Genomic DNA, 19117 nt, shown 5'->3' with positions numbered 1-19117 from the left:
GTCTTTTGATTTGGGATTTGGGATCCTCCTTTATATCTTTCTCTCTTGCTTTCATGTCCCTTTCCCCCCTTCTCCTCTATCCCAGAGTCCCCCACCGTCTTTCCCTTGCTTTCTTTAGTCTCTTTAGTCTCTTTAAATAGTCCTCCTTATCTTATCTGTTTTTCCCCCCAAAAAGACGAGCTTTTCTTTAAGTCCAGATAGGGTCTTACCTTAATCGATTATAGGACTTTTTACTTCATCAAAGAGTCAAATATCAGCTCATACCTTAGATTTGGTGTAATAGGGCAATCTCATTAGCCGGTACCTGGCGGTATTAAGATGATTGTTGGCAGGTACCTCGGATTATGCGCCGTTGTTCCTCTGATCGTGCCACAGGCGTACCTTATGGTTAGTATTGCCAGGAACGTTCCTCGGTCGTTACCTCTCGGAGTTGCAAAGTTTTTCGGACACCTCAGTTAGACCTCAGTTAGAGAACGCCGCCGCTCCTATAGTTTACTCTCCCCACACGCCACCTCCACGCTCACGCAACACCTCACTTCCGGCTGACGTCCCACGTCCTACGTCATGCCGCCGATCCCAGAGCGAATGAAGTTTGATGGATCTCCAATTCCAAAGTACCGACATTTAGAAGTGGCGAAAGGGAGGCTTGGAGGTTTTGAATTAAAAAAACAACAAAAAGAGCCAGATTTCTTGCACGATGCTCCGAATATTATATTTTTAAACCAGCAGGCAACAAGCCATCCAATGAAACATTCATCTAAATATGGACCTGATTTTATATTTCTGTACACGCTTTTCAAATTTCTTAATATTTTGAAAGTTGATTTATTTTTTGAATTATTGATATATTTTCTATATATGATATATTTTTATGGTTATAAAAATATATTAAATATTAAATCATTTGATTTTAAATATCAAAACAAGGCCAATATGTTTATATGAATCTTATTTAGGGCTTCTAACACTCTTCAAATTTCACACTTTTTACAGGATAACAAAAATGATTTCTCTGCGTTTGATATGAACAACTTGCTGCTCAGTGTACTTAACTTGTTCTTTGCTGGAACAGAGACAGTCAGCAGCACACTTAGACATGGATTCATCGTCCTTGTAAAGTATCCTGAGATACAAGGTGTGTGTGGGTAGATTGATGGAGAGTGGTAGGTAGGTGGATTGATGGTGGATGAATTGGTAGGTGTCTGGGCGAGGGGGTTGGGTGGATGAATGGATGTTCAGTCAGACAGATGTGGTGCCCATCAGAAAATGCAAATGGAAAAGAGTATTTGACTAGAATTGAGTCATTGTAAGACCTATATTTAATTAAAGCATTCTATCAGACTAAGCATCCTATTCTTTTGAAAAATTTAACTATTTTCATAAAAACTAGAAGCAACAAAATTATCAGATACCAAAACACAATGTATATAAAACACAATAAGAATTTATAATTTTCTAGTCTCTATTCAAATGCTAGAATTGCAATGTTTTAAAATAATAAAAATACTTTTTATATAAATTATTGAAACAAAATCAGATGAGTGAAAGAAATATATATATTTTTTAATGTAAGGTGCTCTGGGGTGTGTGTGTTTTGTTATTTATATTTTATTTTGTCTCCCTGCCACCCCCCCCCCCCCCCCCCCCTTTCACTTAAATCCAAAATTTTATTTCTTTATTCCTGTATTCAAGCCAAACGATTTAGATTATTATATCTTAATGTACAGAAGCATTTCTTCCAAGGCATTCTAGAAATATTCATTACAAGGGCAATTTGTAGGCTGTTTATTATTAAAATGCATTTCAGGGCAAAGTACTATATCTGCATTATTCTTCAACGGCAATGAATCAATTCCTTTTTTGTTTGTCAGCCAAGCTACATGAAGAAATTGATCGAGTCATTGGGCAGAACAGGTGTCCAAACATTGAGGATCGAGGCAAGATGCCCTATACGGATGCCGTGATCCATGAGATCCAAAGATTCAGTGACGTTTTACCTCTTAATGTTCCTCACTCAGTTATAAAAGACACACATTTCCATGGATACACCATTCCCAAGGTTAGAATAAACTACTTAAATAGCCATTCAAGGCACCATCACCCCTTCATATTATTCTAGTGTTTTTTATGAAAGGGTTTTTTTTGCCTCTAGGTATTTTCTTAAACTGTGTTCAAACTTAGATAATAAATGTTCTAATTTCTCCTCCAAAGGGCACTGATGTTTACCCACTGCTCTGCTCTGTTCTCCGAGATCCTACTCAATTTGCCACCCCAGACAAGTTTAACCCGGGACATTTTCTGGATGACAATGGCTGTTTCAAGAAGAGTGATGCATTTATGCCATTTTCCACAGGTAACATAATCTAAGATTCCTTCAGAAATTCAGAATTAAGTACAGTAACTATAGCTCTACAGTCCTGGTTAACTCACGTCCTATTCTCTCAGCCATGCAATTAATGCCATCACGTTGGACAAAATTAACATTATCAATGAGCAAATATTATCAATAGAGCAAATATCTAAATATTAGAAAAAAATTCAAAATATTTCAATCATTTCAACAACTTATCCACGAATATTAATTTGAGGACTTAATTTGTGAATAAAATCAACATTTAGCGACAGTCCCATATCCATAAATCATCTTTTTTTTCCCATCAATCATCACTTAATTTTTTATTTATTTTTTTAAAGTGTGCCCTTTACAAGGGAGGTGTGTATCTCCAAATAAGGATCACAAGTGTGTTGAGCTGCTATTAAATTACTTTTGCACATACTTATATATACCCCTTGCATTAATACACTTTAGCGCTCCACTACAAGAGTGTCTTTTACCATTAGAAAGAATCCTGAACTGAAAATGTCCATTTAGTTTGTCTGCAATTCTAGTACTTTTAAGCGTGGAATTCAGCTAAACACCTTATCATTCCAAACGTATCCAAATTCGTCCAAAAATGCAGTTTAACATCTCAAACAATCTCCAAGTCTAATAACTTATATAATATTTTCTCCCAATTAAAAATAAAATGCTTGAGTCAAAAATAATATTACCAAAAAAAACAAGTCAACAATATGACTACTAAAAGCAGCACCTTATAGGTGTAATACCTCAAGAAACACCATAAGTCAAAAATAAAAAAAAACATGAAAGTTTCAGAAGCACAATATTACGACTCCAGAAGAGACAGTGAAGACATTGTTCCTGCAGTATTTTATGGTAAAGGACTTTGGTAAATATTAATTTGCAATGATTCTTGGGGAGAGATACATGGCAGTAATGGGAATGGAGCTTGGAAGCCAATTATAATAGATTGTTTAACTTTGTCTTGGTACGTATTCATTTAGTGACTTATTAATTTGTTTTGTTAGTTTTGATTAATTAAATAATTTAATCGAGAACTGGGTGTAAGCCTGTTAGCAGAAGCAGTTTTACCCTAGTTAATGTAACGAGTATATACCCCTACACGCAGGATCCAGCCCTAACAGATGACAGTACAGAGGAGAGATACGTCTACCGGACCTTAGAGTGGCCGGACTCGACGTAATAGGATAAGACAGAGTCAGGAACGATCCGAGGTCAAGGGCACAAAGAGACAGCGTAAACGAAAACTAGCCGGGGACTGGTACACAGGAATCAGCAAGCCGGCAAACAGTACAGAATAGGATAAAGCGAAAACGAAGTCAGAATACAAAGCCAAGGTCAAATACGGAGAAACACAACTGAACACAACAAGCACTAAAGGGAACTGTAGCAGAAACCACGATAGGGCAAGGAACTAAGGGAAAAGGGTAAGTATAAGTAGCCTTCAAACTAATGTGATTGGCTCCTGTCACTTCCACTCCCCCAACAGGTAAGTGTATGGGGTGATTGGCATGACAGGAGCCAATGGGAGCCTTTTTGCAATTTAGGCTCCCACTGTCTCTTTAAGAGCGCGCCCAAGATTCGCGGCGCGCTCTTAGCTGCAGGCGGGACACGTGACCGCTTCTCGCGGTCACTGCCCGCCTTCCTGTCAGAACAGTCGGACGAGCCGCGCGCGGCTCGTGCAGCCGCAGGACCGCGCGCGGCTTGAAGAGAGGACCGCGTCCGGCCCCCGGATAAGGTAAGTACCGCTACAGTTAATGAGTTACTTGTATGATGTGTTTGTCTGTTATATAGTACTACCAAATATGGTTTGACGACCAATATTTATAATTTCCTTGACTTGAAAAATTTATATAATTTAAAGAAAATAAAAATGTTTATAGTATTCAATTTGCCTAAAAAAATCCTAGCCAGTCATTCATCTATGGCCATCTGAGCCAAGAAATTGTTAAATTAAATAATTTATTTTTATGACTATTTTTAAACATTTAAAGCAGATTAAACATTTATGTAAAATCTCGCCTGATGCAAGATTTGCTTTGTCAACCACAACGTTCTCTTATTTATTTTACAGGGAAGAGAATCTGTGCTGGAGAAGGTCTGGCTCGTATGGAGCTCTTCTTGTTTCTCACCAACATTCTTCAAAACTTTACACTCACCTCCTCAACGCGTTTCACTGATTCAGACATTAAACCTAAATTGACAGGATTTTCCAACATACCCATCACCTACCAGCTGTCATTTGTAGCACGTTAATTGGGTGTTGGGAAAACAAGATAATTACATTTACTTATGAATAGTTATGCAAGAAGAACGAGCATTCGATTTAACATGAAATCCACTTCTATCCTGAGTTACTTAATCTAGAATTAAGATCACATCAAAAGAATTTCAGAGTTTTTTTTTTAGATAATTTTTATGTTTTATGTTGAAAGCCTAACTTTAATACCCGACGTCCCAATTACTAACAGGGATATTTACTAAAGTGAGACTGGCAAAGAATTCAAATAAAATTTTATATTTAAAGCAAAATAGCAGAACTATAAATAGATTTTTCTTGGGCCATTTTTCTGTTTTTTTCTATTTTACCCTAATTTGTGAAACTCATTTTTTACAGATTGAAGGTAATGAACGCAGTGTGATTAACTTGGGTAGGAAACAACCCCTCAACTGCAACTCCTGTAAATCTCACGTAAAACTCAATAAGAGTCTATCTTAACCCCTTAAGGACACATAATGAAAATATTCCCTCATGATTCCCTTTTAGTCCAGAAGTTGAATTCTTATGGGGTTAAAAGAAAAAAACAAAACAAAAAGTAGCATATTTTGTAAATAAATAATTAATATATAGATACACACAAAAGGTCCAAAATTGATTTTATTCAAAATTACAGACATTGGTGGTTTTCCTGTAGACTAAAAAAAAAAAAAATAATATATATCATTTTGTTACATTTTTTTTTTTTACATAAAATCATGTTAATATGTAATTTATCATTACTATGAATTCCACAGCTTGCTCACAAATGTGAGAAAGATACATTTGATATTTTTCCTGAAACGGACAGGATATGGAAGGTGATCATTTAATTTAATTTGGATGAACTAGCAGGAACAGATGTCAGCACTAGTATAATGATAAATGTACATGCGCACAATAAGTGAAATGTCTGTTTAGAGTTACAAACACTACAATGTACTTATAACAGATTTAAGGTTAATGTCACAACTTTTATCTTTTAGCTCTATCAATGGCAGTCTGTAACCTTCAACCTCAAAGGAGGTTTGTTTGTTTGTTTTTGTCTTAACCGTGTAATATTAATCTTTTGAAGTAGACAATGCAAGGTTAACACGAAAGCACTGCTTAAGCACAGTTTTAATACAATAATGTTTCCATACTTCTGTGGTAAAATAAATAAAAACAATAAACAAATTTGAATTTTGACTGGTTCGATACGTTTTACACGCTACCATCCAAAAGTAAAAAAACGTTTTGATCAGATGCCAACACCAGATTGCAATTTAGGTCTTGGTATCAAACAGTTGACTATTCATGATTCCTTGTTAACTTACTATCCACTCATATGATGTAAAAGTGAGCAGAAGGACATAGGCACAGTGAAACTGCCACAGCTTGGTTGGGGCCTCGCCGTCTCCATCCACTCTGGACCCAAGACCAGGGTCCAGCTTCCAGTAGGTCGACCTCTCTTAAATCCAGAGAGCAGGATCAGGAACAAGCTCTTAACAGAGCTTAGTGATTATACCCTGGGGAGTATAGTGATTATAGCAATCCCCAGAGTGTAGTTCTCCAATCCCCCAAACATGAGCCAAAACTTCATGAAGGTGCAAGATGATCTGTTTAATGAGCACAAAGGCATTTCTTTTATACACATTTTCAGGCCAGAGGCACACCCCCTGGACCTGGTGGTAAACTGGGACAAAAGGGACACAACCCAATGGGAACAATAATTAACACAGTAATACTCCCACATACACAGTAAAATTCCTCCCTTTTATCCTGGAGATAATTGGCTTAAGTGGCTGTAGTAAACTCAATTATCTCCAGGTACAGAAAATATTCCTAAGTTAAAACTGTAACAAAAACACATTAAAATGAATACAACTTATGTTTCACAGAACTGAACCCCCACATGTGAACCCCCACAGATAGCTTGGATCTGAGCGCCCAATATAACCGAACAGCGCTCAGATCCCACGAACATTGTCCAATTGCCATGGGGTTCAAGTGTCTATGGAGGTCTCTTTTGACCGACTGCAGCATGGCTTTCCTGCCCAAAACAGTTTCACAGAATATGACTGTGCGGCCGGTCTATTTCCCATGTTAAAGTCAGTTCAAATAGACGAACGGCAACCGTTCGTGTAAATGTCAATGTTAAAGCTGCCTTGAACACTGCAGCCCCACTCCAAACATGCACCACGAGGAGAACACGACCCCAACCTTGGCATAATAAATCAACACGCTATCTGCAGAGTTGCTCCCGCTGTGCTGAACGCTCCTGGAGGAAGTCCCGCACCCAGGCAGACTATCTTCATTATAGATTCATGTTGCTTTCGTACAGCGCAGCCCTTGCCCTCGCCAAACAGTCCTACTTTTCCTCTCTCATTAGTTCATGCTCCCGCAATCCCAGACGTCTCTTTGACACTTTTAATTCCCTTCTCCGCCCTGCTGTGGCCACCCCCCAAACTAACCTTACAGCTGATAGCTTTGCATATTACTTTACTGACAAGATTGAACAGCTAAGGAAACAATTCTCCCCTCCTTGCCGTTCTCTTTCTCAACCACACATAAATCATGCTTTCCCTACCCTTCAGACTTTCTCCCCAGCTACTGAACAAGAGGTGGCTGCACTTCTCCATTCCTCTCGCCCCACCACTTGCCCACTTGATCCTGTCCCATCTCACCTCATCAGATCTCTCTCCCCTTGTCTTGTGCGTATCCTAACACACATCTTTAACTGCTCTCTCTCTTCTGGCACTGTTCCTGCTGACCTTAAACATGCCACTGTAATACCTATCCTGAAAAAAACATCTCTTGACCCGTCCTTCCCCTCGAACTATCGTCCCATATCCCTGCTCCCTTACTCATCAAAGCTTTTGGAAAGACTTGTCTTTACCCGTGTGTCTCACTTCCTTAATTCCAACTCTCTCCTTGACCCTCTTCAGTCTGGCTTCCGCCCTCTCCACTCTACTGAGACCGCTCTTATCAAAGTGACTAATGACCTAATCTCCGCTAAATCCAAAGGTCACTACTCCATATTAATTCTCCTTGACCTCTCTGCTGCCTTTGACACAGTTGATCATTCTCTCCTCCTTCAAACTCTTCAATCACTCGGTCTCTGTGACTCTGTCCTCTCTTGGTTTTCCTCCTATCTCTCCCAACGCTCATTTAGTGTCTCCTTTTCCAAGGATACCTCCTCCCCTCGCCCTGTCTCGGTTGGAGTTCCCCAAGCCTCTGTCCTTGGTCCCCTTCTATTTTCTCTTTATACTGCCTCTCTTGGAAAACTTATTGCCTCTTTTGGATTCAACTACCACCTGTACGCTGATGACACTCAGATATACCTCTCCTCACCGGACCTCTCCCCGGCCGTCCTGCAACGTGTCACTGCTTGCCTCTCTTCCATCTCTGACTGGATGTCATCACGCTTTCTCAAACTTAACCTCTCTAAAACTGAACTCCTTGTCTTTCCTCCTCCTAATACTGATCCTCCTCTCTCACTCTCCCTTCAAGTCAGTGATATCCACATAAGTCCTTCCCTACAAGCGCGCTGTCTTGGCGTCATACTTGACTCTGGTCTCACCTTTGAGTCTCACATCCAGTTTGTTGCCAAGTCCTGTAGGTTCCAACTCAAAAACATAGCCCGCATCCGCCCCTTTCTTACGCAAGATGCTACCAAGGAGCTTGTCCATGCTCTAGTAATTTCCCGCATGGATTACTGTAACCCTCTCCTGATTGGTCTCCCCAAAAGCCGTACTGCCCCGCTACAGTCTGTAATGAATGCTGCAGCTAGACTGATTTTCCTATCCAGTCGGTCCTCTCACACCTCGCCCCTCTGCCAGTCCTTACATTGGCTCCCTGTATCCTATAGGAGTCAATTCAAAGTGCTAACCCATACATTTAAAGCACTGAACAATTCCAGCCCCTCTTATATCTCTTCACTGATCCAGAGGTATGCCCCTCCTCGTACCCTCTGCTCTGCCCGCGACCACCTCCTGACCGCTGCTCGCACCCGTACGGCCAACTCACGCTTGCAGGACTTCTCACGGGCGGCTCCTCTCCTATGGAATAACTTGCCTACTGCCATCAGACTCTCCCCTAGTCTTCAATCATTTAAGAAGGGCCTTAAATCCCATCTCTTCAGGAAAGCGTATGGCCTCCCAGAGTAATCTCTCCCTTACATACCTGTCCCTATGGGATAGTGCTTTGCTCTCTCCTCCAGCTCTGCTTCACTCCTACTTGATATTTCCTATCCTAATGTTTCTAATACCCCACTTCCTATAGACTGTAAGCTCATTTGAGCAGGGTCCTCTTCAACCTATTATTCCTGTAAGTTTTCTTGTAATTGTCTTATTTATTGTTACATCCCCCCCCTCTCAATATATTGTAAAGCGCTACGGAATCTGTTGGCGCTATATAAATGGCAATAATAATAATAATAATAATAATAAAGCGTCGAAGTTCAGAGAAGGTAAAGTTCAGCGCGTTCGTGCAGTCGCATGTCCGATTTGAACGCGTGTCGGATGTGTTCGAGTTGCACACTTTCAACTAAACAAGATGGCCGCTGCCACGTGTTCAACTATACGAATGGCGACCACCCAGCCATTCGTCAATTAGCTGCGTTTAACTGCAGCTCCTGGGAGGTAAATTAGTTACACACTGTCAGTTGTCCGGCTGTTTGGTAGTTTGTTCGTATAAACGAAAACCATAGGCACAATCCAATAGGCTGTCCCATAGACTGAACCGAGGGAAAAATACACTAACAAAAGCCCTTTCTCCAGTCTGTATCCCAGTCTAATACATGGGCCATAGACCTGGAGCAAGAGGCTGGCAAGCAGGCCCCTCCAAACACCAGTGACAAAGGTGCTTTCGTCACACACAGCATGTGCAGTTGAATCAATATGTTCAATCACAATTCTAAAGAGAATAGTAAAATTGTTGGCCTAAAATGTAGTAGTTACCCCTTAATATTGCAGTCTTTCTGGCATTCATATAAATTGATTAATATGTAAAAAAAAAAAAAAAAAGCCTAATAGATGATGTAACGGACCGTTTCAGCAGACAAGGGGTTAAAATACGTTTAGGCGATAATCCCCTTTTTGAGAGACAGGCACAGCTACTGCAGAACACCAAACTCCCGAACTGGATACAAGATAACACTCCGAACTGGAACAGCTGAACAAGAAAAGCATACAATCCGCTTACACTCCTGGCAGTCAGCTTACAATCCAATTCCCCCCAAGAACGAGACGACACTTCATTTTGAGGGTTAAACAGGAACTCTGGACTGGCTCATCCAGCCTGGCTTTTATTACACTTGTACACTTACAGGCCACACCCAGGGGGAGGCATAAAATAACCAATCACATACATGGTTCAGCCCACACATCCCCTCCCCTCAGATAACAGTAAACCCAATTATACAGTACACATTTTTAACCAAGTTCTGGATGTACCCCAAAAACAGGGGGTACACCTTTAACCCTTATTCAGGGGGACAACATATCCAAAAATCAGTTCATTCGGATAAACGGTTCGGGAGATATAGGGTTCCAAAGATTTGACCGACCGCATGGGTAAAGTATCCGAAAACAGTTCCATGCATTTTGGCCCTGCGGTCGGTCACAGACAAGGGAATGAACACAGGCGAATTGCCTGTGTTATAGAGCCTGGAGAGGGTTTGAATGAATTCCCTTGTTTGTGGGGTTCTTTCTACCGAACGGCGGGCCATTCGGTAGTTTCTATACGAATTTCTGGAAGTATGGAGGTCTCAGCGGTGTTTGCCTAGTCGAGTGTCCGATTTTAGTTCCAGACACTCGACGGCAAAACACCGCTGTTCGGGAGTTTAAGATGGCCGCCGCCATGTGTTCGTTTCCCGAATGGCGGCCACCCAGAGGACAAAGAATACATTACACTGATTGCCAATTACCCGTTTGCAACATTGTTGCAAACGGTAATTGGAGGCACACTTATTCCTGGGTGGTCTGGTTGTTCGGTAGTTTCACTCAATATACTGAATGGAGTGATTCTACCGAACAATCAGATGAATGCTGCATACATATAACCCAGGTTAACTGAACACATAAATGCATACAGGATATTAAAGGACTAAAGGCAGTATTACTGTAATATGCTCCACAGTCTTAAAGGTACAGTATCCCACAAGTCCCAATAGGTCCACGGATGGCCCTTAAAGGCCCAGTAGCAGTAATATAAACTATTACATGCCCAAATATAGTTTTTACAGTGCAATATGTCCAGGGGCCATAGTCGCAGGGCACGAGGCTAGCAACCAGGCTTCTCCAGTTCACAGTGGCGAAGTTGGTTTCGCCACAGATGATGTGCATCCCTTCTGTACACTTAACTCTTGGAGTGACAGAAGCTCCTTCCTCTCCTTGCTGATGCTCAAATAGTTAGGTGTATTACTATGGAAGTTATACTAATGTATTTATCCTGGTGAGGTTTACCGTTGGGAACAATAAATGCAAGACACTCTGGGAGGCTTTAACAGAGACTTTTGTGTTCACTGGACTTGAACAGTGATCAATAAAGAATGTTAGCAGTCCAAGGAGAAAACACGCTTCAAAGTGGTTCTGTAAAGCAAAGTATTAGCCGACGGCAACCAGAATGTCCAGTCAACAGTTATAGAACCTAAAAGCAGATCCAATGACTACCTCTGGGACATTTACAGTTAAGAAAAGACTTGCGACCACCACCACCATCTACTACAGTATTGTTGTGCCACCTAGATCGAGTCATAAGTTCAGTAATTCAGAATAGTTTTTGGCTATTCAGGTTTCCTTGTAACCTCACAATTAGGAGTTATTCAGAGTTAATTGTTTCATGAACTACTTTATACCTGTAACAAGAGATGTATTTACTTTATCGGTCAACTTTACCTGTTATGAACCTTTTGGATTTTGGCAATGCAGACTGAACTATGACATTGCACAAACCATGTTTGGCACAATCCCAGTGATCTCTTTCCTATATAGCCAGCAAACAGGGTAATTCTTGAGCAGAAGGCTACCATTCCATAGAAGATGGACCTGACTGTGCTAGGGATACTAATACTGGCTCTTCTGATCTCCTACATGATAATCTATTCAACATGGGATCGAATGTACAGAAAGCGCAACATGCCTCCTGGTCCAACTCCTTTTCCTGTGATTGGAAACCTTCTTCAAGTGAAGAAAGGGGAGCTTGTGAAGTCACTAATACAGGTTTGCAATTTATTTATCATATTTGCTAATTCCAGTTGGAAGAGATGATAAAAGGTTATTGCGATTCTTGCTCTTCAGACGGTGATCCATATGTGTGTTTTCTGCAGTATCTCTGCATACATTGGAAAACCTGCTCCTTACATCTGCCTTAAAAATCAAACCGAGTACTTGTGATTTAATACTTTTTGTGATTAAAAATGCCTTTATTCATTCACAATTAGGTTATTTCAAATTAGGTTTGCATGGCTTTCCTTGGCAATATGAAAGGGATAACTATCTAAACACAACCTCATTTACAGAAATGTAACAATTTACAAATAAAATAAAAAAATAAAAAGGGGGAGTGTTTGGTGTTATTGCTTATACTGGTTTACACTATGTATGTCTTTGTTAATTGGAAGATATCTATAAGAGTATACATTTCAGATTATTTTGCAAACCGTGACCTTGATTTTAATATTTTTGGATAAGCTTTCGAATGACTTGTGGATACACGTTCATTCCTTTTTTTTTTTTTTTGGAAATCATTTGAGAAGCTTATTTTACAAACGTTAAACCAAAGCCCATATGTTTTCATTTTATTTATAAACAAATGTACTCAAATTACAGATTAACCAAACTGAAATACGTAACACACACACTTGGGGGGTAGTGTCAATATTCTGAATTCCACTCATGGGACCAAAAAAAGATAATTGATTAGCAGAGTCACTAAAAATGCGATTTTAGTCACAGATCAAGTAAGCAATGGAGGGAAATAACGAGAGGAGCATTTAAAAAAATAGAAAAAAATATATACATATAAACATGTTTACACAAAAATAAGTCCTGCGCTCAGATTCCCATTACTCCTGAGCAGCAGCAATGACCATAGTACACATCAACCCCAATACATACAGTAACAAAAGAAAAAAGAGTTACCTGCGCACTATTACAAATCCCTGTGCATATTTATATAAATGGAGGCTACTTAGTAACTCCAATGGCCATTAGATGTAAGCCCACCGGCCACGTCAAGGCAAACATTTGCAAGGGTCCTACATTTGCAAGTCACCTCGTTTCTGTCAGCTTTAGGCAAAAAAAACAAAAAACCCTCTAATGACACAGAGAGGGGTATTTTTCTAAACTCCTACATACTTATTAACCCTTAATAGGGACTAAACCCCTACATCCTTATTAACCCTTAATAGGGAGTAAACACCTACATACTTATTAACCCTCAATAGGGACTAACTCCTACATACTTATTAACCCTTAATAGGGACTAAACCCCTACATACTTATTAACCCTTAATAGGGACTAAACCCCTGCATACGTATTAACCCTTAATATGGACTAAACCCCTACATACTTATTAACCTTTAATAGGGACTAAACCCATACATACTTATTAACCCTTAATAGGGAGTAAACACCTACATACTTATTAACCCTTAATAGGGAGTAAACACCTACATACTTATTAACCCTTAATAGGCAGTAAACCCCTACATACTTATTAACCTTTAATAGGGACTAAACCCCTACATACTTATTAACCCTTAATAGGGACTAAACACCTACATGCTTATTAACCCTTAATAGGGACTAAACCCCTACATACTTATTAACCCTTAATAGGGTCTAAACCCCTACATACGTATTAACCTTTAATAAGGACTAAACCCCTGCATACATATTAACCCTTTATATGGACTAAACTGCTACATACTTATTAACCCTTAATAGGGTCTAAAACCCTACATACGTATTAACCTTTAATAGGGACTAAACCCCTACATACTTATTAACCCTTAATAGGGACTAACCCCCTACATACTTATTAACCTTTAATAGGGACTAAACAACTACATACTTATTAACCCTTAATAGGGACTAAACACCTACTTGCTTATTAACCCTTAATAGGGACTAAACCCCTACATACTTATTAACCCTTAATAGGGACTAAACCCCTACATACTTATTAACCCTTACTAGGGACTAACCCCCTACATACTTATTAACCTTTAATAGGGACTAAACAACTACATACTTATTAACCCTTAATAGGGACTAAACACCTTAATAGGGAACACATGGGGTGGGCGGCTGCATTGTAACATGGCTATGTGATACAAAAGGTAAATACAAATACACAAAAAGATGTCCTGCTCTCAAGCTCACACTAACATAGCACACATCAGCCTCAATATATACAATGAAAAAAACAAAGAAAACAGAGCTACCTGCTCTCTATCCAAAATTCCTACATTTAAATAAATGGAGGCTATCTAGTTACTCCAATGGCCGTTTGATGTAGACCCCCCTGCCACTTCAAGGTATATAAATAGGTATGTATGTATCTATCTGTGTGTGTATATATATATATATATATATATATATATTAACCCCTTAAGGACTGAGGATGGTTCAGGACCGTCATCTGCATTTTTGCGTTGCCGACTGATGACGGTCCTGAACCGTCCTAACTTTAAGATGTACTTACCCGATCGCCGTCGTTCCCCCGGCGGCGATCGGCTGTGCTCCTGTTGTGGGGAGATGGCCTGCAGCCCAGACAGTCTCCCCATGGCGAATTAGGACCCCTGGGGCCATGTGATCGCTCAACAGAGCAATCACATGGTCACAATAGGTGTCCATGTGTCTGCGTGCAGGGGGACTGTCTTTGCTGACAGGCAGTCTCCCTGCTAGTGTAAAATCAAAGAAAAAATAAAGTTAATGTTAATAATAATAAAAAAATGCATATATGTGTATATATATATATATATATGATATATAGACATATATTATATCTATATAATATATGTCTATATATCATATAATATCATACTATGTGTATTTTTATAATAATATGTACATATATTAATATAAAAATACACTTATAATTACATTACACATGTATATATATAATATATATAATAACTATATATATTGTATATATATATATATATATATATATATAGAATATCGGATGTCCCGCACTCAATTTTCCGGTCTTGTGCTTGCCTCGGTGCTGCCTCAGCCGTTAACGTAAACAAAATAGAAAGGAGTGCACTCGAGAGGGCTTTTTTGAAAAAATCAATGAAGTTTATTTTGCAAACGTGCAAACATTCAGAAACGATCAAGTCGACGTTTCAGTCCACGAAGGACTTTTATCAAGACAGTGAATAGCAGGAAAAATAGTGATTTAAATACGGTAGAGCAGAGTTTTGATTGGAGAGTGAACTATACGAAAGAGAGGTTGTGACGTAATCAGTGCTATGTCAGAGGTCAGAAAACGTTATCTCAAAGTAGAGAGATTAACCCTGTGGAGTGTGCATAGTGAATGGAAAGTAAACAAATGGATTGCCGAGATGTGGGAATTCCCATACTCGAACATCCTTAAAATACAAGGAAGATCTATAGAAAAAGGAGGAAAAGGGTGCCACCCTAACATACAGATCTAATAAGAGATCTAAAAAGTAAATATATATAAACCAACGTAGTAGATATCAGTAAGGGTAGCAGACCAATCCCATACAGGGAATTCAAGGACCTAGAGAAATGCAGTCATCAATATCGAGTAACATATACGCAATATACAACAGGCTTGGGTTACATAGTCTGTAAACACTAAAAAGAAAGAAACAAACAAAAAAGGTTACTGTGTTATTTGAACCGGCAACAAATGAACACAACATTATCTTTTTAAAATAAAGCAATTCAACGGATTGATCTCATTTAGTCCCCCTGGAGACAAAGTCCCCAGTGTAAAAATCCAAAAGGCTTCTCTCTGGAGAAGCAATGTGTCTCTGTCACCCCCCCTCACCGGGGTCGGAACATGTTCAATGCCCATAAATTTCAAGGTTGGTAGTGAATGTCCCATCTCGAGAAAATGTTTGGCTATAGGAGTAGATGCAATGCCACTGGAGAGTGCTATTCTGATAGTTGACCTGTGTCCTCTCATTCGTTCCCTTAAGTCATTAGACGTTTTCCCAATGTACATAAGGCCACAGGGGCATGTGATCCGATAAACGACATGTGTTGTAGTACAGGTAATCCGTTGTCGTATCTTATATTCTTTGCCAGAATGGGGGTGAAAAAAAGATTTTCTGGGTGTCATGTTGTTGCAAGCTGTGCATTTTAAGCAGCGAAAGCAGCCAGGATTCTGTTGTGTATGTTGACCCGGGGTTTGTATATCTGTATGGACCAGATAGTCCCTTAAATTCTTATTTCTCCTATAGCTTATCATAGGACTCTGCTGGAATATCACAGGTAATGTTTTGTCTTTTCGGAGTACTTCCCAATTATTCCGTAGCTTTTCAGATATATCCCTAGATTGTGAGTGATAAGTTTGGGGAAAGGTTAGTCTTGTTTGTGTGTTCTTTGCCGTAGGTCCATCTGTATATATTTGTAATGCCTTAGAGTATGCCTTTTCCAATATAAATCTTGAGTATCCTCTTTGGGTGAATTTTTCAAACATCTCTTGTACCTGTGAAGCAGCCTTAATGGAGTCCGAATTATTCCTCAGTACCCTGATGAACTGGGATACCGGGAGAGATTTGATAAGGTTAGGAGGATGATGACTGGTGGCGTGTAATAACGTGTTACGATCAGTCTTCTTCGTAAACAGAGTGTAGCCCAGTTTGTTGTTTTCAATGTAAATCCGAAGATCCAAAAAGTCCATCTGTTTGTTGTCAATTTGATATGTTAGTCTAACAGGTGAGTCAAGCTGATTGAGTGACTGTAACATATCAAGTAATGTTTGTTCTTCCCCAGACCAGATAATGAAGATGTCGTCGATATATCTGAAATACTTCAAAATATATTGGCCGTATTCTTGTAAGATGTATCGCTGTTCATAGACATGCATATATGCATTCGCATACATAGGTGCCATAGGGGCACCCATAGAGGTCCCCGAGATTTGAATGTAGAAAGACTTCTCAAATCTGAAGTAGTTGAGTGTGAGACATAGTTCCAGTAGTTCAAGGATATATTCAATTGGAGGCTCAATTTTCTCTTGATGTTGTGATAGTACTTGTTGCATAGCAAATATTCCCTCTTCATGGGGAATGATGGTATATAGACTACTTACATCAATAGCCGCCAAGAAGACCCCTTGTGGAGGGAGTTCAATGGATCTCAAAGTAGTTATAACCTGTGCAGAGTCCTTCACATAAGTCGGTAATGACATTATTGGTTTCTTGAATTTGGTGTCTAACCATTTTCCAATGGGTTCCAAAAGGCCGCCAATTGCAGACACAATTGGTCGGCCTGGTGGGTGCTTCAAGTTTTTATGGACCTTCGGCAGTGTATAAATGATCGGGCACCTCGGGTGGGTTTCAAATAAGTACTCAAACTCGGCAGTAGTGAGGAAGCCTGATTCCAAGCCCCTCTGTAGTGTCTGTTGAATGGTCTTACTGAATTCATTCACTGGGTCTACAAGAGTATACTCATAGACCCTCGTATCCGATAACTGTTTGAGGATTTCTGCCCTATAGTCTTCATATTGTAGAATGACTAGTGCACCACCCTTGTCCGCTGGCCGTATAATAATTGACATGTCATTAGCCAAACTTTGTAGAGCCTCTCTTTCGCTTTTGGAAATGTTGGATCTGGACTGTCTTTTATTCATCAGTGCTTCTGTTGTATCAGTTTTAAGCATTTGAGAGAAAGTTTTAAGTGTGGTATTAGAGGTAATGGGGTCAAATGAGCTTCGCAACTTGAATCGTTCAATTTCCACCTCTTTGGTTTGTTGTTGCCGATTAGAATTTTTGAAGTAGTCTACTAAACGGAGTTTTCTATTGAACTTAAATTGATCGATTTCCCATTGGAATTTGTGAATTCTAGATGTAGGGACAAAAGAAAGACCTTTCTTCAGTAGCATAATTTCTGTATCAGTGAGAGCTCTGGCCGATAAGTTGATAATGGGATCTTCTAGCGTCTCCGTGGTGGTCGTCCTCTGTGTCCAGTGCCTCTTCCCTTTCTGCCCCCTCCGAGTGTAGTGTTGATGTTTGGCGGGTGCTCTATGCCGGAGTGACCCCCACCGATCGATTCTCTCACCAGACCAAGGCCTGGTTCTAAAAAAGATGAATCGCTCTGTTCAGAGTTTTTGGAGTAGGCTCTCTCCCTCTGTAAGCTCCTCTGTTCAGACGCCGATTCGCCTGAGGTAAAATCAATCGTAGACGCAATCGGTGTTCTGATGCGGGGCTTGTAGGTTCTGTATACAGGTATGCTGTTATCTCCAGTTAGCCATCTGTATACTCTGTGTTCAGAATAGTCTGCCTGAACTTTTGCGAGTTTTTCTCTCTTGAACCTAACCAGATCGTTTTTATAACGTTTCAAATCTTCAGTTAATTTCTGAATCAACAAGTCACAATTAGGTGCCGCTATTGTAGTAGAGTGTGATACTTCATAATCGGATATTTTAAATTTGGTAATTTTTAATTCTCGGCCTACCTCCTCAATCACAACCAACATTAAATCTAAGGAACATTTATTTAATATGCCAATCCACTTACGACATACCTCTGGGTTGTTTCTTCCAATGGTAGGAACATTCTTAATCCGAAAGCCTCTGGGTATTTTTTTCATACGATAATAGTCTGAAAGGTAAGTGGCGTGTAGTTCGAGATCTATTTGTCTTTGTTTCAGCTTTTGTAATTCTCTTACAATGTCCCGTGGTTCAGATGATACAGGTAGGTCCGAGTCCGATTGGGGCCAAAGTATGGCTGCTGCTTCTGCTTCAGAAAATTGCAACACCTCAGCATGATCTGGAAACGCTCCTGCTCTGGTCAAGAATTCCTCCATCAAAGAAAATCCTTGTAAAAAACGTAACTCTCCTGGGTCTGGTGCGTGGAATGAGCCCTGGCTATACGAGCTCTCTTGGGTAATAGAATATCGGATGTCCCGCACTCAATTTTCCGGTCTTGTGCTTGCCTCGGTGCTGCCTCAGCCGTTAACGTAAACAAAATAGAAAGGAGTGCACTCGAGAGGGCTTTTTTGAAAAAATCAATGAAGTTTATTTTGCAAACGTGCAAACATTCAGAAACGATCAAGTCGACGTTTCAGTCCACGAAGGACTTTTATCAAGACAGTGAATAGCAGGAAAAATAGTGATTTAAATACGGTAGAGCAGAGTTTTGATTGGAGAGTGAACTATACGAAAGAGAGGTTGTGACGTAATCAGTGCTATGTCAGAGGTCAGAAAACGTTATCTCAAAGTAGAGAGATTAACCCTGTGGAGTGTGCATAGTGAATGGAAAGTAAACAAATGGATTGCCGAGATGTGGGAATTCCCATACTCGAACATC

At 39.9% G+C, this 19117-nt stretch overlaps 2 protein-coding genes across 2 annotated transcripts in view; both read left to right on the top strand.

Moving 5' to 3' along the window:
* Positions 1–5221, top strand: part of LOC134572297 (cytochrome P450 2G1-like) — a 38167-nt gene extending 32946 nt beyond the window's left edge. The window contains exons 6-9 of the mRNA XM_063431178.1: positions 994–1135; positions 1872–2059; positions 2212–2353; positions 4437–5221. Coding sequence (XP_063287248.1) covers positions 994–1135; positions 1872–2059; positions 2212–2353; positions 4437–4618 — 654 coding nt within the window. The 3' untranslated portion in view covers positions 4619–5221. The remainder of the gene's footprint in view (positions 1–993; positions 1136–1871; positions 2060–2211; positions 2354–4436) is intronic.
* A 6412-nt stretch (positions 5222–11633) lies between these two features.
* LOC134572296 (cytochrome P450 2G1-like) overlaps positions 11634–19117 on the top strand; it is a 51254-nt gene continuing 43770 nt past the window's right edge. Inside the window, exon 1 of the mRNA XM_063431177.1 lies at positions 11634–11821. Coding sequence (XP_063287247.1) covers positions 11642–11821 — 180 coding nt within the window. The 5' untranslated portion in view covers positions 11634–11641. The remainder of the gene's footprint in view (positions 11822–19117) is intronic.

This window comes from Pelobates fuscus, chromosome 9, assembly GCF_036172605.1.
Source record: "Pelobates fuscus isolate aPelFus1 chromosome 9, aPelFus1.pri, whole genome shotgun sequence".
NCBI classification, from domain to species: domain Eukaryota; kingdom Metazoa; phylum Chordata; class Amphibia; order Anura; family Pelobatidae; genus Pelobates; species Pelobates fuscus.
This window is presented reverse-complemented; position numbering and strand designations above follow the sequence as displayed.